The sequence below is a fragment of the Oryctolagus cuniculus genome, chromosome 3 (assembly GCF_051225735.1).
Source record: "Oryctolagus cuniculus isolate XC-2025 breed Fujian yellow rabbit chromosome 3, ASM5122573v1, whole genome shotgun sequence".
In the NCBI taxonomy this organism is placed as follows: domain Eukaryota; kingdom Metazoa; phylum Chordata; class Mammalia; order Lagomorpha; family Leporidae; genus Oryctolagus; species Oryctolagus cuniculus.
In genome coordinates this window covers 65,062,313-65,089,646 of record NC_142869.1, presented here as the reverse complement: position 1 = coordinate 65,089,646, position 27,334 = coordinate 65,062,313, and the positions used below count along the sequence as shown (strand labels likewise).

At 55.1% G+C, this 27,334-nt stretch overlaps 3 protein-coding genes and 1 long non-coding RNA gene across 4 annotated transcripts; 3 read left to right on the top strand and 1 right to left on the bottom strand.

Annotated features, from left to right (window-relative positions):
- Positions 1-3,550: 3,550 nt before the first annotated feature.
- HOXD13 (homeobox D13) lies at positions 3,551-6,698 on the top strand. Its single transcript, XM_017343235.4, has 2 exons — positions 3,551-4,478; positions 5,238-6,698. Exons 1-2 carry the CDS (start codon positions 3,701-3,703, stop codon positions 5,486-5,488), a joined length of 1,029 nt encoding a protein of 342 aa, XP_017198724.2. The 5' UTR covers positions 3,551-3,700; the 3' UTR covers positions 5,489-6,698.
- An 853-nt stretch (positions 6,699-7,551) lies between these two features.
- LOC138849163 (uncharacterized) lies at positions 7,552-9,280 on the bottom strand. The gene is made up of 2 exons (XR_016230779.1): positions 9,145-9,280; positions 7,552-7,884 (listed from the first exon to the last, which is right to left on the bottom strand). It is a non-coding gene; the product is annotated as an uncharacterized LOC138849163 (long non-coding RNA).
- On the top strand, positions 9,162-15,255 carry HOXD12 (homeobox D12). The gene is made up of 2 exons (XM_002712302.5): positions 9,162-11,055; positions 11,206-15,255. The coding sequence occupies exons 1-2, from the start codon at positions 10,485-10,487 to the stop codon at positions 11,442-11,444; spliced, it is 810 nt and encodes a 269-aa protein (XP_002712348.4). The 5' UTR covers positions 9,162-10,484; the 3' UTR covers positions 11,445-15,255.
- A 2,690-nt stretch (positions 15,256-17,945) lies between these two features.
- On the top strand, positions 17,946-19,711 carry HOXD11 (homeobox D11). The gene is made up of 2 exons (NM_001206421.2): positions 17,946-18,726; positions 19,476-19,711. Exons 1-2 carry the CDS (start codon positions 17,946-17,948, stop codon positions 19,709-19,711), a joined length of 1,017 nt encoding a protein of 338 aa, NP_001193350.2.
- The last annotated feature ends 7,623 nt before the right edge of the window (positions 19,712-27,334 follow it).

The following is a 27,334-nucleotide window of genomic DNA, read 5'->3' as shown; positions in this document are numbered from 1 at the left end:
CGAATTCCACTTCGGATTTGAAGAGGGTTTTGTTGTTGCTGTGGTTGCAAAGGACTGCCATTTGATAAAGGCTAATTTGGGCTGTTAAACTCAAAGGCGATGCATCTTAGTCGTAGGAAATACCCAAATGCAGGTTTCCAGTGTCAGGCTGTTGTCACACCAAGCTTCTCGGGTTTTTTTTGTGCAGCACAGCACTAGGAGAGGGAAAATTAACCAGACACGGGCCGGGTTAAGAATACTGTTCAGCCAATTCCTCTGGACTCAAGACTTCACTTTGGAGCTACAACTGTTTCTACACTGAATATCTTGCTTCTTACAAGCTAATTAGGAGGGTGTCCTGCACTTCCTGGTTGTGACCTTCAAGGCAAATGCTTTCAAAGGAGTCCCCACGACCCCACTTGGATAGGATCCTCTCGCCCTGGCCTTAATGGCCACTGATTATGTGGTTAATTGAGCTCATTGCTGTCTTGGCAAGCACAGCAACTTCCATAAATCTAAATCACAGCCTGCATCCACCCAGTCCCCAACCCAAGTTGAACACAAGTTAAAGTTCATCTACAAGGAGAAGAGAGGATGCGACCTGCAGAACAGCACTAATTCCCAGCCAGGGTGCTTTTGGAGGAAAAAGAGGAAGAGGAACAAGTTGATGAGGGAGTAAAGTGGGACTTTGACCACTAAAGGGTCATCCTGAGGAGTTGTTTTGTTTTTACCAAAAATCAGGAAAGGTGGCGAAACTGGCTTCATAAAACCTATGAGTGTGTAGAGACATTTGTGGTAGCAAAAGATTTTCATGTAACAAAACCTATTTCTGCCATTAAAGACCCAATATGATAAACCCGTGTGCTCCTGGTCAGCTAAAGAAATGACTCCCATCAAGATTAAATCTGAAATCAGTTCAGATGCGGGGAAGACAAGCTAAATAAAATGTTGCTGTACATCCCCTTCAACAGTCCACCTCCACCTACCTGCTGGCCCTCAGCTTATTAACTGTGTGTCTCATTAGTTCAACAAGCAGCTCTGTGAGCTGATAACAGTGGCTGCCCCAGAGTGCTGGGTTTAGGGGTCCACTCAGGGGCAGAGGCCCTCTCCTCAGGATAGCCATCTCCCACTAGCATGTGCTAGAAGCAGGTTTAGCATCAGGATAACAAGAGGCAAAGCTGCCTATTATTCATAACCTCCCTAGTCCCTGAACACCCACCGAGGTGGGCAGAGAAACCCAAGTCCTGAGAAGAGCACACAGGGCAGAAGCAAAGTCTGAAAAATGAAAGTCTCGGTCAAGTGGAGAATTAATTTAGCTCTTCCTCTCAGCCCTGCACAGCACAAGCAGGGAGCTCCCTGGAATTAGCAAAACTTGAGAAATTCTTCTTTTGCGTCTTAATTTCACTTTGCTTATGCTTTAGTGTATAATTGGTCATAAAATGTATTTATCAGAAAGTAATGGAACAAAAGTTCAAGGGCATAAAACCATGGGAATACTTAGTTTTAAGAGACAGAAAGTTCGTTGGATCCAATTGTCTTAAAAATATTTCAACAAAGATTTTTTGGCTCACAGATAAAAACTTTAATGTATCTCCCTTCTCCACCCCCCCAAAGAGAGAGAGAGAAGAAAAAGGAAAAATTAAAGCATTTCAGGGTGGCCTATGGTAGATGGTTTGGCACAAAATTTTTGGGTACAGGGTACCCAGCCAAACCAAAGCTCTCACCTGGCCTAATTTGGCCTTTTGAAAACACCAGCCCAGCTTCCATTGCTAACTCTTGCCACCTTCCATCAAGTGGTCAAAAGGACTCTCACCAGCAAACCCGTTCCCTGAGATTTCCTGCACAGCCCAGACCCTTCCCGGCTCAGATTTGATCATGAACATGTCTAGGACTTCAAAAAGGTCAAATTCTCTTGCTTTTCCTCTCCAGCACTCCTCTCATAACTTTCCCCTTTATTTGAGCCTTTTATGGTTACTGCCTTTTGCACGTCAACACTCCCAACACCAGCGGCAGCCCACCTTGCCATGCCAGGACAGGCCCAGGAAGGGCTCCTGGCTTTCCTCCTCCACCTACGCGGGACCTGCCTTGGGTTTGGGAACCGCGGGGCTGGGTGACAAGCTGGCTTCACCAATCCATCACAGGCTTAGGGGACTGGTTTTCTTGGAGATAGGCTGGCCTGAGAAGTAGATGCCACAGAAGCAAATGGGCTCACTCTGAGGGCTCTCACACCCACCCCAGTGCCCCTTTCGCTCGCTCATCGGATCTCGGCTCTAAGATTGCTGCTGCTAAGGCAGAGCCTTGAAGTCACAACAGGGCTCACACAGTGCCCCGGTAATTGCTAAGATGGGAGCGGGATCGATCGTGGGCTGAGGCTCTGAGATGGAGGAGTGGCAGGAAGGCGTGAGGAGAGCAACGGGCTCCAGAGCTGGGCCTAGCCTCAGCAGCGCGGCCGCAGCCCACCCTACCCCGTCAAAGTCAGATGTTAGGCTTTGCCTAACACAAGCCCCGACTTTTTCTCGGAGAAGGCGCCCTTAATTTGCCCCCTTTCGATTCCCTGCAGTTGGCAGCTCAGAAGAGGCAGCGAAACAAAATCACTGGGAAAGTGAAGTTTTCAATTAATTGGTGTGAGTAACGGCTGGGGGTGGGTGGTGGCAGCAAAACCAAGAGACCAGGCGGCCGCGCGCGAGGCGCAGAAGCTCCGCGGCAGAAGGCAGAGCGGTTTTCTCCTCCTGCCCTCTTCTCAGAACCTTTCTACCGGAGCTGGGAGCCCAGTTCGGGGGGTGACTGCCGGCTGGCCCAGGCGAAGAGGCGGAGAATGCGGAACAGGCATCCACGGATTTCTCCCTGCGGGGCAAACTGTCAGGCTCACCGCGCCGAGGTCGGATCGTCTCTCTGCTCGACTTACTCGGAAGTCTCTGCCGCTTCGTGGGTATTTTCGGGCGGACGGCGTGTGTGCACGGGAGGGGTCTGCTGCAACTGGTCTTATACGTGGGAAATGCCTTCGCCCGTTAGCAATGCGCAAGAGAGGGAAAGCCAGCTCCCTCGGGCTTGGGGTCTACTGTCGGCTGACCGCGAGCTGCAACAGCATCAGACACGGGTGTGTTTTCACATAACTCAAACAGCTCTGTCCTTCATCTGCATTTTGTTGTGCAGCTCGGGGAGCCGAGGAGAGGTGGCAAAACAGCCGTTGCCGAGATGAGGCGCAGGCCTCGGCTCCCGCCTCGGTCACAGACAGGGCCTGGGATGGGCCGTCGCGAAATCGACTCGTGGGGGTGGCTGCGGCGAAAGCGCCTGGGTCTGGGGGAGGGCGGGAATGGGAGGTGGGCCGTGCACAGGGCTGGGGAGGGGTGGGGGCCCGGTGGGTGGGTCCAGCCAGGCCCAGGCCAGGAGCCAGGGTCCCCCGCGCCCCCACCCCCACGTGGCTCTGCGCAGCCAATGGCATGGCCCCCGGCCGGCGCCCTCGGGGCGGGAGGCGGCCCCCCGACCGGCCCAGGCCCCCTCCCAACCTGAACTTCGTTTTTATAAACGTCCCGCGATGAGCTAACCTGTTGGAGGGCGGGCGGGCGGGCGGGAGGCGGGAGGCTCGCAGAGGGAGAGAGGGCGAGAGGAAGAGGGCGGGAGCGAGCAAACCAGAGAGAAAGGAGAGGAGGGAGGAGGCGCGCTGCGCCATGGTGTCCTGCGCGGGGCCAGGGCCGGGGCCGGGGCCGGGCCGGGCCGGGCCATGAGCCGCTCCGGGAGCTGGGACATGGACGGGCTACGCGCGGACGGTGGGGCTGCGGGGGCAGCCCCGGCCTCCTCTTCCTCCTCCTCCGTGGCGGCGGCGGCGGCGCCGGGCCAGTGCCGGGGCTTTCTCTCCGCGCCAGTGTTCGCCGGGACACATTCGGGGCGGGCGGCGGCGGCGGCAGCGGCGGCTGCGGCTGCGGCCGCGGCCTCGGGCTTCGCATACCCGGGGACCTCTGAGCGCACCGGCTCCGCCTCGTCGTCGTCTTCGGCTGTGGTCACGGCGCGCCCGGAGCCTCCCCCCGCCAAAGAGTGCCCGGCGCCCGCGCCCGGCGCCGCCGCTGCAGCAGCGCCCCCCGGCGCTCCAGCGCTGGGCTACGGCTACCACTTCGGCAACGGCTACTACAGCTGCCGGATGTCGCACGGCGTGGGCTTACAGCAGAACGCGCTCAAGTCGTCGCCGCACGCCTCCCTGGGGGGCTTCCCGGTGGAGAAGTACATGGACGTGTCGGGCCTGGCTAGCAGCAGCGTACCGGCCAACGAGGTGCCCGCGCGAGCCAAGGAGGTGTCCTTCTACCAGGGCTACACGAGTCCCTACCAGCACGTGCCCGGCTATATCGACATGGTGTCCACTTTCGGCTCCGGGGAGCCTCGGCACGAGGCGTACATCTCCATGGAGGGCTACCAGTCCTGGACGCTGGCCAACGGGTGGAACAGCCAGGTGTACTGCGCAAAGGACCAGCCACAGGGGTCCCACTTTTGGAAATCGTCCTTTCCAGGTAGGGGTGATGGAGAAAAGGGAAGGACAGGGGGAAGGGGTGGGGAGAGAGAGGGAGAGAGAGAGAACAGACTAGAAGCATACACCCCTACTTGGAAATGGGTGCCTGTGCTCCACGCCTGAGCAAGGTTCACCCAGTGGAACAGTTTGTCCAGTTCGTGTGAAATCTGTAAACTCCTCCTTCCACTTAAACTGCTGCGCTCACAACCTTTCCTTGCGGTCTTCTACAGCCGGGAGTCTTTGTGTCTGTCCCCTTTGCTCAGGTCTCTCCTTCCCTTCCTAACGGGGCCTTTTTCTTGGGAGGGGTCATGGGGTTGAGCCCCCATTTTGTGAGGAATTCATGGCTCCTGGGTGGCCGCTAAAGCTTCTTAGAGCCCATAAGCTTCAAATACAGATAATCAAAGCTCAGCAAAAGATGTGAATTTGTGGGTGTGTGTGTGTGTTTATATGTATGCAAGTGGCATTTGCAGACATTGTCCTTATGAGTGTCCCCAATAACCATGCCATAAAATCACAGGCTTGTTAGATGCTAGTTTGAGAAACCATGATGATCCATCAAATTAGCCTTGCATTTGAAGTAAAAATAATCTTTCTTTAATAACATGTAAACACAATGTTTTGTAAATAATTAAAAATGTAAACAGATTTTCTTTATTCCCTACACTCCCTACACACACACACACACACACACACACAGAATCCTCAGCTAAGTGCTCCTACTATCCCAGTCTAACTTCTCCCATGCTGTTGTTTGTACCAGGGGATGTGGCTCTAAATCAGCCGGACATGTGTGTCTATCGACGGGGAAGAAAGAAGAGGGTGCCCTACACCAAACTGCAGCTCAAAGAACTGGAGAACGAGTATGCCATTAACAAGTTCATTAACAAGGACAAGCGGCGGCGGATTTCGGCTGCCACAAACCTATCCGAGAGACAAGTGACCATTTGGTTTCAGAATCGAAGAGTGAAGGACAAGAAAATTGTCTCCAAGCTCAAAGATACTGTCTCCTGATGTGGGCCAGACTGGCTGTAGATAGTTTAAATGCCTTTACTCGTCTCCAAAAGACCTTGGGAAAGACTTGAATATGTATTTAATGCCCCACATCCCCTGCCAGTGATGGCAAATTTTGTGAATTGTTTTTCTCTCTTTTCCTTATCTGGCTCTGAAACCTTTTGCTGCCCAACCTGATTTTGTAGCTCTGTTCCTTACATGTTTATTATTGATTTTGTTTTTGTCCAGGTTTTTTGTTTGTTTTAATGATTTTTTTAGTGTTCTGTTTCTCCCTCCAGGCCAGTATAAAGGACTTGAAGTATTTTTTTTTTAATAATCCTCCTTCCCCCAAAGAATTTCAGAAGTGCCATTCTGATTTAAGGATTTTTTTTTAAAATCTGTTTCCAGCACTGATTATCTTCATAATCCATTAGGGCAGAACGATTTGCAGTCATTCATATCCTGTGATTGGGTAATTGAATCATTAGCTCTCAGCAGTTGCCCTGAGGCAAGTGGAAACAGCTCTGGGCTGGCAGTGCTCTGGGGTCACCAGGAAAGTCTGAAAGCAGGAGGCTGCCGGTACAGCAATGGCTTTAAAAGCAGCAACCTTATTAAAGTAGAGTTTGTATCAGTATTGGAATGAAGACAATCTTTCCAAGTCCAACTTTCACTTGTGTTTGTTATATATTGTTAAGACAACTGTAGATTTGTGCTTCTATCTTTAATTTGAAAATATGTTCACATAGATGCCTTCATTTTTTGAGCTCTAGAGGCAGACATTTAAATGGTGCAACTGGCAGAGTGACCCGTGGGTGGTGTAAATGCACCCTATTTCCTTGGTCTTGGATCTGTAGGAATGGGATGGAGGCCACCTCAATCCCCCAAACAGACTGAATCACATGGCCATGGATACAAACTTTTGTCTAAAACCCAATGAAGAGCTTAGCTGTCTGAACAAATGCATCAGGCCTCATATGGAGCTTTAAAACACCTAACAAATGCAAAAAACGTGGCGCTCACTATAGGGTCCAAGGAGAAAAAAAGAAAGATGTTTCTGAAAGTGATGATAAGTAACTACTTTTTAAAGTGCTGCATATTTATACAACTGAGAGATTATTTTTGTAGTTGCAATGTCTGTGAGCTGGGATATGTGGGCAGTGCTTCAGGCATTAAAAAAATCACTTTTTACTCCTAGGGAGATGCAAATAAACAGAACTGTCTCACTCTCTCATTTCCTGTGAGTCTTCATAGATTTGTTTTCTTTTTACAAGCTTATGTGCCTCCAGAAACTCTTCTTATTTATTATAAAATCTTGCTATCCTGAACACTATGATGAAGGATACTCAACACCGGTTCTGCTTTCTGAAACCTGCACGCTCTCCACTTCTGCCCCTTCTTCCTTCCCTGTGGATTTAACATAGTGATGTTTTTAATGAGGATATGATTTGTGGCGTCTAAAATTATATTTTTATCAGACCAGATCAAAAACATCTCCAATAAAATTTTACTTCTCTTTCAACATTATCAACTCTAGTTATAGTTTTATTTGTTGTTCTAAAAGTCGGTACGGATATCTGTGTGCCTAGGTGTAGGAAAAATTATTTATTTGCAAGTTTTCAACCTAGGAAGCCATTATAAATGTCTTTACTTGGAAGGTCTTAAAATTATAAAGACATATCCTTATTTGGCAATCAAAAAAGAAATATTTCAGGCGTCCCCCATGTCTCCTTCTCTAAGCAGCCGGCACATTGCAATTGACAGCTGAAAACCCGATTACGAACGCTAAAGCGCTGGACACTTTCTAGACACTAGGAACTTTCTTCGAGGCCTTTTTACCACCCGAGGAAACCGCCGCAGAACTGGGACGTTCGTCGTCGCTGGCTCCTGGTACTGTCAGGGTCGTGGTTGGTAACTTTTTGATAGGTAACTTAGGTACACGAGGATTTTGTGGGAAAACAAAAAACAAACAAACAAACAAAAAAACTCCTCCTCGAAAACCTTGCTGTCGGAAGGCTCGGGTCCGGCTCGGCGAGAGACGGCGCGGAGAGCGGAGGCGAGGGCTGCTTTCGGTTTCTCGGGCCGGGTTTGGCTCCCTCACGTCTCGCGGCAGCCCGCGTGGGGCCAGCCCGGTTGGCAGAGACTCCGGCGCCTGTTGCTGCAGAAATGACGCCTGAGCATGCCGCCGCGCGGTCCCGACCTTCCACTTCGAGAGGGCCGCCGGTCCTTCGGCTGCGCGTCTCACAAGACGTGTTTTCACCAGAAACGGGCCTGCGCTCGGCTCTCTCCCCTTCCCCTCCCCCAGTCAGTTTTCGTCGACTCCAGACCCTGGGTCCATTTCTCAGGTTTCCCAGCGCGGGCACCGAGGGTCGCCTCGAGGTTTCCCTTTCATCTGTGGCTTCTCGTCAGTTTCCCTCCGCCTAAGAGAAAGGGGAGGTGGGCTGGAGATTAAAATTGCGCTCCAACACTCTCTGGTGGAATTCGGATTGACGGCTAAATCAATAACAGATGAAGGCTTTGTTATTTATACGCGCCCCTTTTATATTCCGAATTGCGCAGGGAGGCCAGGGGCTCCGCAGTGGCCCAGGCTCGCCGAGGGAGGCAAAGGCGGTTTGGGGGATCAGCCTCTGTGGCTGGAGACAGGAAGGCCGGAGGGAGAGCGCCTCAGAAACCTGGCAGGTTTCTAACGCCGCTGGCGGGGGACCTAGGCGCGCGTGGTCGGTGCCTGATTCGAGAGGCGCTGGAAGCCTCGAAGCCGGGAAGGAAAGCCAGACAAAGGAGTGATCACAATGCTTTTCCATGTCTGGCAGCCCACGGGCTCCCTAGGCTCCGCCGTGCGGGTCAGCCTGGCCGCCACAATCTGCAAGCTTCCCGGAGCGCTTAGCAGCGCCAGGCTGTGGGCCGTGACCGCGCGGGCTGGCGACCCCGGGCCGCCCTTCACTGTTGATCTTGACCGTGCGGCGGCGCCTCGCCAGGCGTGGAGCGCGCTCGCCATCTCCTGGGCGGTCGGCGGCATTGGCAGAGCTCAGCATTTAACTCCTCGGCCAAATCCTGCTTTCCCACTCTGGCTCGCGGGCCAAGCCTCCTTCCCGCCCTTCCCCCTCCTTCCAGGTCCCCAGCTCCCAGTTCCCCGCAGGAATCTTTGCCTGCCAGACCTCGAAGAAAGTCATAAACCCGGGGGATGAAGCAGGGCGGCTGGGCAAGGAGCTACGGAGGGAATCTAGCCGTTCTTGTCTTTTTTGTTGTCTCATGTAGTTCCTTCGTGCCTTTAAGCCCTGAGGGGCAAACAGCCGCTGTGAGTCCGCCAAGGGGTCCGAGGGAGTTGCCCCTGGGCTTAGAAACACGGGGGTTCTCTGTGCACCGAGAAGCGTGGAGCGTAGGGACCCCGTGACTGGATTTCCGGCCTGAAGAGGCTGCGGCTCCTTGGAAGCAGGGCGAATTCCCCCAAAATGAAAGCTATTGGGGACCTAAGGCCCGGTTTCCCCGTTTCTAGAAAGTGGGGTTGTAGTTTGTGCCTGCATCATGAAATGCCAGAGAATGGAGTTAAGTCTCCTAAGGAAACTGGCAGAGCCCTGAGGAGCCCTGGGCTTCCCCACCCCCACCCGCTACCCCCTCCTCAGAGCGGGAGGAAGAAGCTGATTGCATTCCCCAGAGCCGCCCAATTGGTCGCCATAACTCACACAATAAAGTCACAGCGCGGTGGTCAGCCTTGCCCTCCGGCGGCGCCTGTGTGGTCTCGGTGCCGGAGCTGGCGGTCTAACCAATTCCATCTTGGCTTGGGGACCGCGAGGCCTGCCGCGGGTTGGGGCAGACGCCCTTCGTCCGGTCTCTGGGGGCCTCGGGACCTGAGAAGGGGGGGAGGACCCCTACTCCTTTGGTAAGACTAGATAGGAGGATCTCCGGGCTGCTGCGCACACTGCTCCCCGCCAGCGACCACTACCCGTCCAGCTCCTCTGTTCGCCAGACCCGTGAACCCGCCACCAGCCCGCGCGCCGGGAGGCGCCGGGGCAAGGAACGCTGCTTGCCAGCTGCCTCGGTGCGCCTGCTTTTTTTGCGCGGCCAGGTGGCCTCTGGCTTTTCCGCTTTTCCACACGCGGTCTGGGGATCGAGCACTGTTCTGCCAGCCTCGGGGTGGATGAATACGTTGGAGTTCTGGTTTGCAGGATCAGCCGCCAAGGTGATCCTGGCGATAAAAGGAATGTAGCCTTTGGCCACGACTGGCGCATGGAGCTGCCAAGTTGCCTGGCCTGCATGCTCCATGGACCTGGATGGCAGCTTTCCTAAGGAGCAGAGTTCCTGGCCTGGGGGTGGTGGTGATGGTGAGATGCACACCAAGAGTGGTGTGAGGCCTCCTTCCTGGCTGCCAAACTTTGGATACCTTGTGATACCTCTCTGCTTTTAGCAGGTCTCTCAGGCTGTGTCTGCAGCTTGAGGACCCAAGCAGCAAGTGGATCTCTGTGGCCGGATTCCCGGGGCAGAGGCCTCAAGAGGGCCTCCATGGGAGGGATTGGGGTAGGAGTGGTGTTGCTCAGGCCCGGGAACACAGCTGGCGGCTCTGCCAGGCCGCACCTTCTCTGGACTAGGCGAGAGGCGCCCGTTACTGGAAAATGCCTCAGCAGCAACTTAAAGCTGGTAGAAACAGGCCAGGCCCAGGTAGCCTGTGGAAAACGGGATTGAAAAGCCAATGAAGATGGAGAAGAGTCCCAAGGGACACTGGGGCAAAGACCCCCTCCACCGGATGCTCCCAGCTCCCGAAGCCTGGCAGGGAAACCTGCAGGCTTCGCCTTTGCTCTACATGTCTCTGCTCAGCCGGCAGCCTCCTCCTTCGCCATCGAACATTGCGGGTGTTATCATAATACCCTGAAGGGGGGGAAAACGGGCCGGGGGATGTAGGCGGTGCTGAAATGACCGGCTTTGAAGAACCTGCAGGCAAAGTTTCGTCCAATCGCCTGAGCCTGTCCTCTTATTCCCGGTTGTAACTAAATACTGTTGCGAGCGCAGCCGAAGCCCTTTGTTGGAGATGTGTGAGCGCAGTCTTTACAGAGCGGGCTATGTGGGCTCGCTTCTCAATCTGCAGTCGCCTGACTCTTTCTACTTCTCCAACCTGCGGCCGAATGGCAGCCAGCTGGCCGCGCTTCCCCCCATCTCGTACCCTCGCGGCGCGCTGCCCTGGGCCGCCACGCCCGCCTCGTGCGCCCCCGCGCAGCCTGCGGGCGCCACTGCCTTCGGCGGCTTCTCGCAGTCCTACCTGGCCGGCTCCGGGCCTCTGGGCCTGCAGCCCCCGGGCGCCAAGGACGGACCCGAAGAGCAGGCCAAGTTCTATTCGCCGGAAGCAGCCGCCAGTCCGGAGGAGCGCGGCCGTACGAGGCCGCCCTTCGTCCCAGAGTCTAGCTTGGCCCCTGCAGCCGCTGCTCTCAAGGCCAAATACGACTACGCGGGTATGGGCCGTGCCGCGCCGGGCTCTGCGACCCTGCTCCAGGGGGCCCCCTGCGCCGCCGGCTTCAAGGAGGATACGAAGGGCACGCTCAACTTGAACATGACAGTGCAGGCGGCAGGCGTCTCCTCTTGCCTGAGACCTTCGCTGCCCGACGGTAAACGGTGCCCACGCTCCTCGGGCCGGGATGGGAGGTGGGGTGCAGGGGAGTGTGTAAAGGAAGGGGAGCTGCCGGAGGAGGTGGGGGGCGCACGGGCAGCCAACAGGGAGAGGGCTCGACTGACGGTGCGCTGGGGTTGTGTTGCAGGCCTGCCATGGGGGGCTGCCCCGGGGAGGGCCCGCAAGAAGCGAAAACCCTACACGAAGCAGCAGATCGCAGAGCTGGAGAACGAATTCCTCGTCAACGAATTCATCAACCGGCAGAAACGCAAGGAATTGTCCAACAGGCTGAACCTCAGCGATCAGCAGGTCAAAATTTGGTTCCAGAACAGGCGCATGAAGAAAAAGCGCGTGGTGCTGCGCGAGCAAGCATTAGCGCTCTACTGACCACATGCGTGGCTGTGGGCAGCCCGGGCCTGCCCTTTTGGATGGAGGCCTGGCATGGGGAGGAGGAGCTGGGGCTGGAGCTGGGGCTTTCCTCCCCCCTCCCCCATTGCCCTCTCCGCTGGTTTGTCCTCATCTCCCGCTCTGCCTGCAGCCCCAGAAGCTAGCAAGATCTAGAGATGAGACCAGTTGGGCCTCCTCGCTTTCCTCCTCTCAGAGAGGCAGATGAAGGGGCCTTCGGAAGTTGGAGTGCAACCTTGGCCTTATGGTTTCCGCGTGTGGAACTTCGGGTCACCCAAACTTACTCTTTGCTGGGACACTGCACCCAGGACTCACTTTTGCTCCCTTGTACTTGGATTTCTCTGTTTGCGCCTGGTTAGTTCTCCCTCCCCCCCTTCCCAGCCCTGACTGCATTAAGAGGCACCTACTCAGAGCTCAGAGTGGAAATGAATATAGGAAGGCCTCAGGACCGTGGAAAGGGCTGTGGATACAGCTCGGCGTCTTTGCCACCAGCCCTTTGTGGCAAAGCCAGGATCTCCAGTCTGGAGGAAGGATGGGGTGCCATCCCTCCTCGTTCCCCCCACTCACCTTTCTACCCTGGCCAATTTGGGAGGACTACAGCTGTCCTAGACCTCAGACCTCTAGAGGAAAGGAGAGGGGAGGGGCTGGGTGGCCAGACACCTTGGAATGTGGACTGGGCTGGCCCCTGCAGTTGGACAGAATGGCTCAGAGGCTTCCTTCCCAGAGAAGGGATGAGGGAGGCTCGGCCCACAGAGCAAGCTACAGTCTCCAGACAAGATTGGCAAAAATCTCCTTACTTCCAGCTTTTCACATGGGCTAAGCCCATGCATCTTGTGACTGGGCCCCCAGAGCTGAGCTCTGCTATGGGGAGCTGCTGGTCTGCTTTGAGGCTGCATTGCTCAGGGAGGTGTGCTCAGTGTCCAGGGAGTGGTGAAGAGAGTCAGGAAGGGGAAGAGGGGTCCTCCTATGCACCAGCTCTAAATATGGCCAAAGTGGCCACATGTCTTTCCTGAGTCACCTTAACAGCTACTGCAAGGAGAGGCAAAAACTCCTCCTGGAGTATCACAGGGTGGGGAAAGAGACTACGCAGATTCTCAGCGCCTGGTCACTGCTCTTGACAGAGCACACAGAACTAGAAGTTTCTCTCTCACCCTCTCCACTCCCCACCAACTCCACCAGAAGTCCAAGCACAGTGCCCCTTCTGTAGCATGTATGGTGCTGCACCAGTGGAGCCTTCAAGGCCCTGGGCCCTGCCAGGCTTGCCTTGTGAAGGCCGGGGCTCCGGAATGCCAGGGGGAGCTGCTCTGGGCATGCTAGGGTATCCAGCCTTCATTTCACCTACTCCATTGCCCTCTCCCAACTCTGACTTCTTCTACTACCCCAGCCTCTTCTCCCACTCCTTGTGAAATATAGCAAGATACACAACAACCAAAGAGTTCAGATTCCTTCCCAGAGACCAGTGGTTTCTTTTCAGTGGGAAACCAGAGCCTAGAGCTGGAATGAACACCTCACAGGGAGACTTGAGCTCAAGAGTTCAAAGGATCTCAGTTGACATTTAGACTGATTTCATTTTCTGTGCTTTCTAATAGTCGTCGTGCATGTTTTGTTTTGATTTTGTCAAAAACAATGGCTTGTATATATCAGACACATAGAAATGTTTTGAGTGGAAATAAATATCCAGGTCCCAGCCAAGCTCTCAAGGGCCTGATGTCAGTTTTTCAAAATGCTTAGAGTTCCTTCCTGATGTTTTTCAGGCCACCAAATTCGTTTTTCTTTCCTGGTTGTGGTTTCACCTTGGCTGTTGACTGTTCATTAAATGAGAAAATGGCTTCCAAGGCAGTCAGGAAATGGTGTATAAAAACCCATGAGCAAAATGTGTGTGACAAATCCAAAGGGGGAAGGTGGTGGGCAGATCTGAGTGTGTCTCACATAGGAAGGGGACCCCCGGCTTATGGCAGGCTGCAGCTTCTGCACTTTGCCTAAATTCTCAAACTTTAAAGGTTGTTATTATGGGGCAGGGGCTGCCAAGATTTGAGTTTCCTCAGATTTCAAAGCAAAACATGTCTCTGCTGAGTTTTGGTCAAACTTCTGTGGAACAGGCTATGCCCTGTGAAAATCTGTAATATTCGAACCCCTCGCCGGAGCCCGGCAGACTCTCCATTGGGAAACATGGCCTCCAAACCCCTTACAGCTTCAGAGGCACTAGCTCAGGCCAGGGAATCCAAGGCCTGTTCTGTGTTTGTCCTTTTACAAATCCTAGCTCCCTAGCTAATGGAAGCAGAAACTAGTTTTTAGTTAAAGGGTAAATTAGCAAAATTGCTAAATCTCTAATACTTAGTACTGCATATTCAACATTCCAACTCTTTCCTTGATTAAATTTAAGGTATACTTAAATATAATTGCTCTTTTAAAAATACATATAAAGTAAATAACATACAAGGAAAAGGCAAGATGAAAGACTGGATAGGGCCTGTGGCTAGAAATGTTCCCTGACGTTGCTGGGGGCAGAGACACAGTGATACCCAGAGCCAGAATCTGAGCCTGTATTCAGAGGATTGCCTCCTGGAAAACAGCGAACAAAGGCAAAGCCTCACTGAGACTTCGGACCCGAGAGCTGGGGAAAGGAGGAGAAAACCAAACTTCAGCCTAGGCCCTGGGACAACACACAGAAGGCTGGGCCCTCTTCCCCCAAATATACCATTACATCCAGGTGCTCTCTCCCCGTAGCCTGGGATGGGGTGTGGGAAGAGACTTAAATTACTCCAAGCGTAAAATCTTGTCTTTTGGTTCAGCCATGTTTTACAAATCCATCACCTTTACTCATCCACACAAATCCAAAGACAGCAGTGACTCCTTTCCTAGCCGGCAGTGCCTCCTTTCCTAGCCGAGGTCGTGGCAGGGATGTGGAGCCAGAGGAAATTTGTAAGAAACAAACGGCCGAGAGAAAGGATGCTGAAATCTCAGTGCTCCAGGTTCCCTCGCGGAGAAACAAATGCGTCTTCGGAAACGCTGCAGTCCAGGAGAGGCTTTTGGCTAAGAAAATGGTTTTTAAACGAGAAGGAAACGTTTTCGTCTGGCATTCAATCGGTGACGAGCTCAGAAGGTCGACTAGTGGAAGCTTTTTAAGGCCTGGGGGTTCTCCCCCAGGGAGGCAGGCTGGGGAGGCTTCCGGGATGCTGGCGGGCGGAGGAGAAATCCAGAATCCTTGTAAATATTCATGTCCGTTGTGGGGGGGGGAGGGGTTGTGCCCCATCACCCGCCTCTCCCTGCTGCATCCACCCCCTCAGTGTTGGGGGGAGGGGGCGCGGCGCCTGTCCGACTGTCCTTGGACAAAGGTGATCTCCCCACATTTTTGTTCTCCAGGCGTTTGACTCAAGGAGCCCATTCCGAAGGCTCTGCAGGGAAGGGACTGGCTCCGGGTGTTTTCCCCACGTTTCTCTTCTTTCGTTTCCTAAAAGAGCATAAATAATTAAAGTTTGGCAGGGAGGAAAAGCTTTCTTGCAGAACTGTAGTGGCAATAAATGAAATGAGTCAGAATCCCTTCCCAGTCAGCTTTTACGAGAGCTGCCAGACAGTGTCTGTTCACGTTCTCCAGATACCAGGGGCGCCCTGACAAAGTTAAGGTCAAGTTAGTGTCTTATCTTGGGTGGCTCAAAATTACCGCATCCCGTTCCGGCGCGGCGCGGATAGCCATCGCTCCTGGAGCTGCCGGCTGCGCCCCGAAGGCCTGGTGCGATCCCCGCGCTTCGGGTGGGGCTGCACAGGCGAGGACAAGGCCACAGCGCCGGGGTCTTTACGGTAGGTTCTCGAGCGGGACGTGCGGGGCGGGAGGCTGCGGTTTTCCCCGGATTTCGGGGTGAGGACGGGGGAGGGGGCTGAGGTCAAAAAAGCGAAGCGGGCTGGGCCCCCGAATGAAAGTCCTGGGTCGTGTTAGGGAGCAAGGGTCCGTGCTGAGGCACGGAGAGGGTCCCACCGCCCCCTTCCCCTCTGCACCCGCGCGCCGCTGCAGATGGCGCACCCTCCCCCGCCAAAGCTCAGCTCCCGCCGGAGCCGCCGTCGCCATGTCGTTGAACTTGAATGATTCGTCCTCCCCAGTTCCCTTTTCGGCGGTCAGCAGGCTTCACTTTGGGGGCGGCGGACTGCCTGCGCCCCACCCCGCACAGTGAACAGAGAGAAGGTGCGAGATTTTTGTGCACCCTGCAACCACAATAAAGACTTGGCTGGGGGCCCCGCCGCTGCCCTGGGTCCTGAGCGACTGAAGGGCCAGTGTGCAGTGTCCGGGGAGCCATTTTAGGAGAGAGATCCGGGGCGTCGACCACGAGTCCGAAGACAGAGGCTTGGGCCTGGGATGGAGATGGGGAGGCAGATAAGTGTGCCTGGGGTCTGGGCCGAGGGGAAGGGTACCAGCTGGAATCTGAGCGGGAGTGCCAGCTGTGGAGAGGGGGCACCTAGGGGCGAGCAGCTCTGGGTGGGGGAGAGACTCGGTGCCCTCCCAGTCGCCACCGACCTGTTTGCGCAGTGTAGGGGGAGGGAAGCAGACGTGGGAGGGGGCGGAGGAAAGAGAGGAAGGGAGAAAGGGAGGGAGCAGAAAAAGAGGAAGGGGGGGAGACACCAGCCAGAAAATAGATATTAGCCCAGACCACCCGCCTTTTCTCTGTTTGTCCGCACGGCACGGTGGGCAGAGCACACAGCATCGGCACTGCGGCGGGCGCCGGGGCTGGGAGGCATCTAGCGTCACAGCTAGCGGCGCCTGCTCTGGGCATCGGGCTGAGGTCCGATGCCCTAGGGCTCGGATTGCCTGGGCAGAGGAATCCTGGGGAAAGGGGCAGCCTTTTGCCCTCCTTTCTGGGACTCGGGTTTGGGGAGAGACCGTTTTACCTTTGGAAAGCGCCTGCTCTCCGGGAGATGGGAGCCCAGGCCTCGCCTGGATCTCTGGGCTAGGAGAGGGTCGCGGCAGCCGAGGAAGAAAGTGAGGCCTTGGGTCGAGTGGATGGGGGGCCTGAAGAGACCGCCTCAGAGCCAACTGGTGTGGAGAGGCTGTAGCGGTGAGGCAGGCCCTGCTGAATGCCCCCGGAGAGCCAGCCCATCTCCCCGGGGGCAGCAATGACCATGCCGACCCAAGGGCGCCGGAGCAGCTTCGGGGAGAGGCGGCCGGGATGCGCAGGCCTTGGTGGGGTTGCCGCGCAGGGAAGGGTCTGAGTGTACAGCGGACGGGTCCCAGGCCAGGCCCGAACGCTGAGGCGGTGAGGAGGGTGGAGGCGTCAGGGGTTTGTCCCCTGAGGGACGAGCAGGAGGCTGGGACCGACCCTAGGGCTCCGGATCCTTTTGTTCGCCAACCCCCCCCCATCTTCTTGGGAGGCCAGGGCCACGGGGTGTCTCCAGCGGCCAAGCTCCCTTCTGCTTCAGTACTGAGAAAAGCAGAGGGTGACCGGGAAAGAGACAGAGACGGTGACACAGCTTGCAGGAAAGGAGACGGGGGTGGGGGCACTCAGAGCCAGGGGCAGGAGAGGAGGAAGAGAGAGGGAAGAGGGGGCTGGAGAAAGAAGACAGGAGACAGAAGAGGCCGAAGGAATGAGAGAGACAGGAGCAGAGCGAGAGAGCCCGTGTGAGAGAAGGGCGGATAGGGCCGAGTGGGTACCGAGGCCCTGGCTGGGGTGAGGGCGTGGCAAGGGCTTGGCGTGGGCTTTTTGGGGCCAGAACCCGGGCTCAGCGTTCGGGATAGGGGTGTCAGAACCCGAGAGAGCCAAGATACTCCTAGGTGAACGCGCCGCTGGGCAGAGAAATATGTAAATCAGGGCTCCCTGTGCCCTGAAGAGTGGCGCAATTACGCCCCCTGAACAAGAAGCAACAAGCTCCCGGCGGGTGAGCTGCAGAGGGTGGCGGCGTCGCGGGGGAGGGAGCGGCTGCAGGAAGGGGGTGGGGGTGGGAACCTCACACCCTCACACCTAGTCCCCTGTGCCCCGGGCCGGGGCTCCCCCCTCCGCTCGCCGCTTCTCTCCCTTCCCCCTTCCTCCCCCTTCCTCCCCCTCCCTCCTCCTCCCTGCCGGCCTCGGTCCGCGTACTTAAAGCGGCGCGGGCGGGCGGACGCGGGCGGGCGGCCCGGTCGGGCGGTGGCAGATGCGCCCAGCGGTGGCAGCCGCCGGCGGCGCGCAGGTGACCGGCCTGCGGCGCAGCCTAGTCAGGGGGCGCCTGGGGAGAGCTGGCGGGAGAGGGAGGCAGATCCGCCCCCAGCGCGCGCGCGTCTCGGCGCCAGGAGCCGTCCCGGGGCGTGTTGGCGAGTGCTGATATAGATATAAGGACATTTCTCTCCATGGCGTCACGTGACATAATTACCACCAGAATCAATCAAGATGAATTGCACGTCAGCGCCCGGTGGGGATTTTTGCTTAGTTGATCCTGGCCCAAGCCTCTTGTGCAATCGATGGCTCAGGTTGGCGGCGCGGGGAGCGGCCCGGGGCTTGCCGGCGTGCACGCCGCGGAGCCATGAACGACTTTGACGAGTGCGGCCCGAGCGCAGCCAGCATGTACCTGCCCGGCTGCGCCTACTATGTGGCCCCGTCGGACTTCGCTAGCAAGCCGTCATTCCTTTCGCAACCGTCGTCCTGCCAAATGACTTTCCCCTACTCTTCCAACCTGGCGCCACACGTCCAGCCGGTGCGCGAAGTGGCCTTCCGCGACTACGGCCTGGAGCGCGCCAAGTGGCCATACCGTGGCGGCGGCGGCGGTGGCGGAGCAGGGGGCGGTGGCGGCGGGGGCGGCCCTGGCGGGGGCGGCGGCGGCGCCGGGGGCTACGCTCCCTACTACGCGGCGGCGGCGGCGGCAGCGGCGGCGGCGGCGGCGGCCGAGGAAGCGGCCATGCAGCGGGAGCTGCTCCCGCCCGCGGGTCGCCGGCCAGACGTGCTCTTCAAGGCGCCCGAGCCGGTGTGCGCCGCGCCCGGGCCGCCGCACGGCCCACCAGGCGCCGCCTCCAACTTCTACAGCGCGGTGGGTCGCAATGGCATCCTGCCGCAGGGCTTCGACCAGTTCTACGAGGCAGCTCCCGGGCCCCCATTCGCCGGGCCGCAACCTCCGCCGCCGCCTGCGCCGCCGCAGCCCGAGGGCGCTGCCGACAAGGGCGACCCCAAGGCCGGGGCCGGTGGCGGCGGGGGCAGCCCCTGCGCCAAGGCGACCCCCGGCTCGGAGCCAAAAGGGGCAGCGGAAGGCGGCGGCGGCGAGGGCGAGGGCCCCCCGGGGGAGGCGGGATCCGAGAAGAGCAGCGGCGCAGGTAGGCACCGGGCACGGGTCGCGCGGCTGGGCCCGGGGGCCGCGGACGCGGGGGGGTGGCGGGGGCCTCCCTCTGCTTGCGCCGTTTTATGTGCTACTTTATAAGCATTCGAAGGGGTTTATACATCCTATAAGATTTCCCGGGTCGTTGTAAAGCGTGTTTATGATAGGAAACCAATTTAGGTGGGCTTAAGGTAGACTTCGAGGAGGACGTGAATGGTTGCAGAGAGCTTTTCCCGTCCTGGGAGGGGTTGGGGGGTGCTAGGGACCATGGATGGAGGGAGAGAGATTTCGAGACAGTTTGTGAGTGCAGACACCGGAGCCTCCCGCTTTTAAGGGAGGGTGGGGGGTGGTGTTGATCCTTGCACTGGACTTTATCCAAGCCGCTGGCTGACGCGCGCCGCTGGAGTGGAGCAGATGCCCCTGCGGGCGCGCTCCTGTCTCCCTGCCCTCAGGTTCCAGTTCAGAGCCTGCCTCGCCCTCCGCTTTCCCACCTTGGTGCCAGGGTGTGTGTGTGTGTGTGTGTGTGTGTGTGTGTGGTGTGGCTCCGGGCGTGAACACACGTCCACGCCCGCACTCTCTCCTGTGCCCGCCCATATATCATCCCCCACGACGCAGGCAGGGCCTTTCAGCGGCAGCAGGGGACGTCCCCAACGGGGCTGGGGCCTGGCCCTCGCTCAGTGGCCCGAGAAGGCGGGTGGGGGCTGGCAGGCAGCGACCCCTCTCACCCTTGATCTCTTTGCCTTGCAGTGGCCCCCCAACGGTCCCGGAAAAAGCGCTGTCCTTACACCAAGTATCAGATCCGCGAACTGGAGCGCGAGTTTTTCTTTAACGTGTACATAAACAAAGAGAAAAGACTCCAACTCTCTCGGATGCTCAACCTCACTGACCGGCAAGTCAAAATATGGTTCCAGAATCGCAGGATGAAAGAAAAGAAACTGAACAGAGACCGTCTGCAGTATTTCACTGGAAATCCCTTATTTTGAGAGCTCCAGGAAGCGTCCCCTACCCCGAGCCCCACTCACCCACCCTCCTCCCCACCAGCCTGCCCACCGCAGGCCCAGTGTCCTTGGGTTTCATGCCGCCTCTTCTTGTGGAACTTCACCAGTCCTTCCCACGGTCAACTCGGGACCAAACAGCGACCACTGCATCCTGCGGACGAGGCCGGGGACTTGGCCGAGCGGATCCTAATAAGGGGAAAATGGTAAATGAAAACGTCCCTTTACAATTTTACCGCCAATGTGCTGTCCTTACCCCTCCCCCTCTCCAAGTCCTCGTGGGGCCGCGGTGGGCTCTGCAGGGAGTTAGGCCGCGGGGCTAGAAGGCGCTGGTGTTTTGTTCTGAGCTTGAACGGTCCCTTCCTTTCTCGTCGGTCAACGCAGATTATTTAAACTCCGGGAAATGTACCTTTGGTCTGTCAAGTCGAGGCATGAGTCCCTGTCTTTTTTGTGTGAATAAATGGTTTCTAGTAAAATGGAGGTTAAAGCTTCAATACACTGTATGGGTTTTCCTCTGTGAAGTTTAGAGTTTGGTTAGGATATTTTAGCGGCAATAACCCTCTCCCCCATGCACCTGGAAATCTGGTGAACTGCTTTTTGATTCTGATAAAATAGAAGTTGTTCCCTTCCACCTCCTGCAGGCTACACTGGTCTTTAAAATTATGTTAGTGATGAGGAACCAAAGAAGCAGATTAACATCCCCGCCTCAATCCAGTGAACTTGGAATTTCTGAAGATAACAAAAAAATTTTTTTAAAAACCGGTTAGAAAATCCAAATTCTCTCTTCATAAAATGACAAGGATTCAGGGTCCCTTAAAAGAAGACACCTTCCATGGAGGGTTGGGGTGGGGGTGAATTTGTGGAAAGATTATCTCTCAGTGGGTGGAGAGGGCTTGAGAAGTCCAGGAGCAGGGAGAGGGAGCCCCCTGGCTGGCAGAGGGCGGGGGCCCACACCCACTTCTCCCCGCGTCTTGCTTCCAGGTAAAGAATGTGGTCCAGGCTACAGCGCACTTCGGGCTGCAGGGCCAGGCCAGGCTGTTTACAAAACCTTGAACTGTCTAGACAACACCATAAAAGCCAGAGTTCTAAACAGCTTAATTGGGTTATATTATACACCTTCTGGTGGGCCCAAAAGAGATTTCCGCAATGTGCCATAAACTGGAGAAGTGAGAAAATCTTCTTTCTCTGAAAAGAGTGAAGTGAATCTTATGACTCTTAACCTCTCCTAAGTCTAAAGTAAAAATATAAATCCATGAGATTCACAGCACTCCATGCATCTTTTGAATAGGTGTGCACTTCGAAATGTAATTTTTAAAAATTAAGGCTTCTTTGGGGAAGGAAAAACATAAGTGCATAAGTGTATGCCTTTGAACTTCCAAAATGTCAAGGTCATCACCTTTAACCTTTCTGAATAATTAGGCGCCTTAAGGTTCCTCTGTGATTTTCAGCCGCCACCCACCCTCACACATGCATGCTCACACACTTCCAGACTCTCCCCCACATTTATGACCACACAAAATCATATCAGGGACTCACCATAAATCTAAGAAAATTCCTAATTTCAGGATCAATAACCTTAATTTCCCTCCAAACATTTGTGCAATTCAATAGCAATTGACTTCTTTGGAAAAATACTGGTTAGGCTGAAATGCCTATGAGTGTGCTTTCACAATGGCTAAGAAGTGTTGGGGGTCTTTGGGGAGATCTTAGATTGTGGTCTTTTTTTTTTTTTTCCTTTTTTTTTTTTTTTCCTCTATTGAAGAACCAGCTTTTAAAGCAGGCACTTGAAAGAGGAAGCTCTCTTCAGGCTTACACCTTCATTACATTTGAAAGCAATTTGCCACCCTGTCAAATAAATTAGAGAACCTCCTATGACACGGGACACAAGAAAATATATTTATATTGTTTTAGAAAGCATCTCTCAACCTTTGGTAAAAGATGGCAATAGAAACAAAGCCTACGTTGGAATAATTTCGTTCGGAAGGGGATTCCTTTGTTTGGAATTCTGGACATCGGTTGAAATAGTTGCTGTAGTAGTAGATCGTTCTAGAAAGTTAAAACTGGTTTATTTCTTTCTCTCCTTTTTTTTTTTTAATTGCGTCTCAATGTAGCAAGGTTGTGTGCCCACCACGATAGTCAGACTGAACTCGAGATACCATTCCCCGTTTGCAGGGGCCTAGAGAGCCACACGAGGGCGCGCTCACGTTCCAGAAGCCGCGCTCGGCCCAGAGGCCGCGCGGTACCTCTGTTTCCAGGACTGGGTTGCAATGGGCGATCTCAGCCCGTTAGAAACAGGCGGCAGCTAAGGTGTTCGCTGTTTGTTTGTTCTAAGCAGCCGCGAGGTGTGGCAAGTTGTTTGGAGACAGAGAAAAGGGAGCAAAAATATATTTTTCAGACAGGAGATGGATCACCTAACCGTTGTTTCCTTAAAAATAAAGCTGTTCCAAGAATACTTGGCTACAACCTGATGGTGAAGAGGAGAGATTTTTCATAGACAAATCTGGGTTTTGAAATAGGTCGTGGCCACCGAGAGTTAATTTAATTAGGGAAATCAATTTTCTTGTTGGCTTGAGCGTGTAGAGCGATGTCGAAGGCAGGAGTCCTCCCCCCAGCCCCCCTTCTCCACCTCCCGAAAACCGCGTCCGTCCTGCGAGCTCTCAGACCGCCTGCGATGATTAAAAGGCTTTTGTTTAAGACGGATCAGGGCGCCGGCAACTTAGCTGAGTGTGGTCTCGGAGAAAATGAGTCTCCTCAGGCACGGAGGTGGCCGTTTGGGGCTAGGAAGCCCGGGACACGTCTGGCGCGCTCAGGGCTACGCGGGGCGACGGGGAGGCGCGGGCAGCACCGCGATTTGGGGTGCCGGGGCCGCGCCGGCCGGATGCCGCCGCGGGAGGCAGCCGGCTGTCCTGGGAAACATTGATATTTCGAGGCGTTGTGGAACGGGAATGCATTTGAAGCAAACGGGGTTCGCGTTCGACAGAACCCTGGCCACCCTTCCAGGTCGCCCGCCGGCTTTGAGGTGCGGAGCTTGGTTTTGGCACTGACTCTCAGAAGCAGTTTATTCGCAGCACGCCCTCCCTGCCCCGGCAAAACCTTTGACATTGGGGAGCGTCTCTTTCTGCGTCCGCTAGCCTAGAGGTTGTGAGCAGGTTTCCAGGACGTGGGCCTCTCCGAGAGAGGATGGCTGCTCCTCTGGCCCCGCGAAGTTCAGTGTGAAGAGCCCGCAGCTCCCAGAATGAGCGCCCGCCACATCGGCTCGGCGGTCTCTGTCTCCCGCGCTCCAAGCCCCAGACCTTGCAAGGCGCTGGCGCTCTCCCGTCTCTGGGAGCTGGCGTCGGCAGGGAGGCTGGGCGCTCTGAGCCCCCAGTGAGGCGCCAGCGAGAAGCGAGGCGTGGGTGCCCCCACCCCCAGCCCAGGGTGTCCCTGGCTCCACCAGTATAGCCGTGCATCCGGTTAATCTGTTGTGAAGGGACCTTTGCGCCGACCTAACCGGGGCTTCCGTCTCCGTGGGCCAGGAACCCCCTCCCCAAACGTCGTTGTGTAACTTGTTAGGCGGCCCCGGCAGCAGCGGCGTTTCTGGCTGTGCGGGGCCCCTTGGCCTTGGCTGGTAGCCGCCGGTGGACCACGGTTGCTCAGCGGTCAACGGTTCCTTTCGTCCCTGCAGCACCCAAGGCGTGCCTGACTAGGGCCCGGGGATCGGATCGGGACCGTTCAGGGCTAAAAGGCTGTCACCTCCCCCCACGGCTCAGAGCTCGTGGGACTCGTGCACGGTGGCCTTGGAGTCTGCAGCGCCGAGGTCTCTGACGCCGAAGTGGAGGGAAAATGCGGGAAGTAGGAGTCTTTTGTGTGTGTGTGTGTGTGTGTGTGTGCGCGCGCGCGCGCGTGCAGAGGAGGTCTTGGGCTGCTGGCTGGTTTACACATCTCCATCGATTCCTTACCGCCTTTCTGGTAGCCTTCCCATTTGTCCCCTCCATTTCTGTTAATCTTTGCAAAAGGGTCACCCAAGGAAGGCAGCTTCCAATTAGCCCCCCAAAGAGGGAAGAAGCCCAGAGGCAGCTCAAGGCCCACCCCTCGGGGGCCCAGGGCCTCCACTCCTCTTCCCCCAAACAGCGGAATGCAATGGCCAGTCACTTTTTGATTATAAATACTAATTTCTTGCTAAAGCAACCCCTTTAATTTTTCTCTGGAAAGAACTGTGCCAAGGAGAAGGGTGTCTGGATACAAATATGGGTATTCATCTCCTTTATGGTGCAATATTGATTTATTATTAATGGTAACGGCTCCATCTGATCTAAAGATGATCGAAAACAGCAGCTACATTAAATACTTATAAGTAAAATAAAGGCTGGCCTTTAAAGCTGTTGCTTTTTCATCCCATTTGCTTCATCTCAGCCTTAGGGTCTTGGACACACTCTCCATCCTCCTTGGCCCATATCATTCTCTTGTATTATTTCCAGTTTGCTTGATATTTTATTGTAAAATTGCTGTAAAATATTGAAATTCTCTAGCCTCAAGGAGCCACTCTGAAGGCAGAAATTTGAAAACAAAATAGAATTTTATGAGAAATAGGCTCAAAATTATATTGATATTACACCCCCCCAGAGTGAAAACTTATTTAAAACCTAATCCAATGTAGGGTGACTTTGAACTCAAATACACTGGGAGCAGACCCAGGCAGGGTCCCCAGATTCGGAAGACGGATCTCGCCTGTGCAGGCACTCTGTATATCTACCAGCTCCAGAAGGAATTGCTTGTTTTTCGCCTGGATGTTTTCTTCAAGTGTAAATAAAGATTATGAAAGGGCATTTGATGGGCATAAAATTCCTGATTAGATTGAACAGTCTTGTCTGGCTTGGGATAGGGAAAATGGGGTAACCGAGTTTCTGGCGGCTTCCTGGCCAAAACGCAGAGGGACGACAATGCTGGGGCGCCAGGCTGGCGTCAGGGCGCCTGCCGGCAGAGCGCAAACCGGGCAGTTTGTCCAGCCCTGGGCACTGTTAGCCATAGCTCAGAACAAGATCTCTGTGATTCCAGAAAGCAAATTTGGGGGTCCTGATTAGTGACTGTTAGTGTTAAATAGGACCTTAACTGTCAACAGTCAAAAGTTGTTTTCGTTTTTCTTTCTTTCTTTTTTTTTTTTTTTCCTGCCTTCTTCAATCCCCACCCACAAGCTTAAAAACTACTATCCTGGTGCAGAGGTAATGTTTAAACCCCTGGCTTTGCCGAGATGTGGCAGCCAGAACAGTTAGAGGCGCCAGGCTTTTAACCTGACAATGATGTTGCATTTGAACAGCTGCGTAAAGGTTTAAAAGGTCTGTCTCATTGCCACCGCGGAGTTTTTTTTAAAAGGGGTTATTGTTTGGGTGAGGGCACAGAGAGGGGATGGTGGGAGCAGTCCCAAGGCCGAAAATAATGTTCACTGCCTCCTCGACAAGGCCAGTGGAATTTCCTTTTGGGGAGGGGGCACAAAGTGTTTGCGGGGGGGGGGGGACTTTTTTCTTTTTCTTTCTTTGTTTCTTTCTTTCTTTCTTTCTTTTTTTTTTTTTTTTTTTTAAGCAGCCGATCGGCTACTGGTTTCCCAACAACTGAGGCAGAAATCGGCTTTGCTCACAAGTTCAGTCTCTGAGCCTGAAATCCAAGGCCAGTGCAGGCTCAGGCGAGTGTGGGGAAGAGAACGAGAGTGCTTTTCTGACCAGAGAACTGGTTCACGGTCAGAGTTTCCCCGGGCCGTTTGCGTTTCTTGTCTTCGAGGAGAGTGGACCTGGGGAGGCCGAAGGACGGCTCCTGCATCCCGGCTGGCCGGGGCCCCTCACCCCGGGAGCCTCTGGAAATCAAGGTTAAAGCTCCCTGCTGCTGCCCTGGGGCTGAGGCTTCCGCAGGGCGGTTCACCCGCCTGCAACCAGAGGAGGAGGGAGGAAGTTGTTGAAGTTTCTCATAAAACTCTGAGTTTCCATGGTGGTGATGGTGGTGGTGGTTCTTTAATGAGCTGGACTCCAACCCCAGACCATATCCTTGTTATAGAACTTTCCCTCATCAAAGGAAACAGAGGACTCAGATTCACCTCCCTCCCCACCCCCCAGCCGAGCAAACCCTTGTCAAATAATTTTAGGCATTGTCCAAAACTATAAAATTCAAGTTCTGACAAAAGTATAGCTTTTTATATTTGACGATTTGTGTTAAAACAAAAATTGACCTTCTTGGTTGGTAGTGAAGGGGAAAAATCAATAGTATAATTTTCAATAATTCATAAAGCGAACGCCATTATGCTAAATCTTAACTATTAATCTTATCCTTTACAAAGTCTCGATTGATTTGTTAATAAAATATCTTCCCGTGTGTGGCAACAGCGGGTATAACTCTTTAAAAACCTTCAGAAGCAAGAAAATTACCAAGTAGCCCAAGAATGTAGATGAGAATTTTATTGATCGCCCTGATTCTTCTTAATATGTATTAATAAATTCCACAACCTTTTGTACCTTGCACTTGTCAGAAACCAATGCTTTTACAAAATCCATAAAAGGAAAACATATTTTTCTTCGCAGACGAACCAAATGACACCTTTGCATTTCTTTTGCTCCTTCTCGGCCCAGTTTTCCAAAACTTCTGGGGTCTGAGGGTCAGTTTCACCCTTACATTTTTCTCCTCTCACTCTTCCTTCCTCGCTGCCCCCCATTATCAGGGCGTGTAGGGAAGGAAACTTCGGTTTCGTTCTCCCGCTGAGAGCCCAAGAGACGCCTTAGTGGACAGGGAGCTGCCGGCGAAGGCTTTGCTGCCGGCTGAAATCTACCCGGCCCGCCGAGGTCAGGGTGTGGCTCCTGTGAGAACCCAGGGCTCCCGGAGGCTGGCGGGGCGCGGAGCGGGTCGGAGCCACGGCGGAAAGCCGAAGGAGAGGACGGCGCCGGGACTGGACCCCTCCTCGGGGCTCCAGGGCCGGCCAACTGCGTAGCCTCTCGGCACTCGCGGCCCTCTTCGCCTCCGCTCTCCAGGACACCTTGGCCGCGTCTTTGCGCCAGAGACTCTGTCTGTGAATCCTTGGGGTGGGGGAGCCTCAGGGACTCGAGAATCCTACTCACCTTCCCTGGCTTTCCTGGGACTAAAATGACCAGCCTGCGCCCCCACCCTCTCCCCGGGACCTGGTCCTCTCGGGCGCGTTCTGCCTGAGTGTGGGAAGGGGAATGCTTCTTGTGCCGGCGCCACAGCGCTCCGGCTTCCCTTCCCGCACGTGTCCTCCCGGAGGCCCCTCTGGCCAAGCCTTTCCTTCCGCCGGCGGGCCCGGCAGCCGGGACGTGGGACGCCAAGTCGGGCAGGCGGGCCGAGGGATCCCCGGGGAGGCGGGCGGGCCGGCGGCGGAGAGCTCTGGGCCGGCTGTCTCCTGCGCGCACTATCGCAGCCGCGTAGTAGATGTCGCTGTTGTCCGTGCTTACGCGGCTGGCCGGCCGAGCTCGGGAGCACGTGACCTGCAAGGAGGCTGCGGCTCAAGGCCATTTTCAAATCTCATTGGCTTGGTTGTCATGTGGTCGGCAGAGGCATCCACAATTACACGGGGAATGTTTTCCTAGAGATGTCAGCCTACAAAGGACACAATCTCTCTTCTTCAAATTCCTCCCCAAA

What these genes read in the sequence shown, in the direction of transcription:
- HOXD13 (XM_017343235.4), top strand. Translation starts at nt 3,701, where the DNA reads ATGAGCCGCTCCGGGAGCTGGGACATGGACGGGCTACGCGCGGACGGT. An exon ending in TTGGAAATCGTCCTTTCCAG is followed by an intron (nt 4,479 to 5,237) that starts GTAGGGGTGATG and finishes TGTTTGTACCAG; the next exon opens with GGGATGTGGCTCTAAATCAG.
- HOXD12 (XM_002712302.5), top strand. Translation starts at nt 10,485, where the DNA reads ATGTGTGAGCGCAGTCTTTACAGAGCGGGCTATGTGGGCTCGCTTCTC. An exon ending in GAGACCTTCGCTGCCCGACG is followed by an intron (nt 11,056 to 11,205) that starts GTAAACGGTGCC and finishes GTTGTGTTGCAG; the next exon opens with GCCTGCCATGGGGGGCTGCC.
- HOXD11 (NM_001206421.2), top strand. Translation starts at nt 17,946, where the DNA reads ATGAACGACTTTGACGAGTGCGGCCCGAGCGCAGCCAGCATGTACCTG. An exon ending in CGAGAAGAGCAGCGGCGCAG is followed by an intron (nt 18,727 to 19,475) that starts GTAGGCACCGGG and finishes TTTGCCTTGCAG; the next exon opens with TGGCCCCCCAACGGTCCCGG.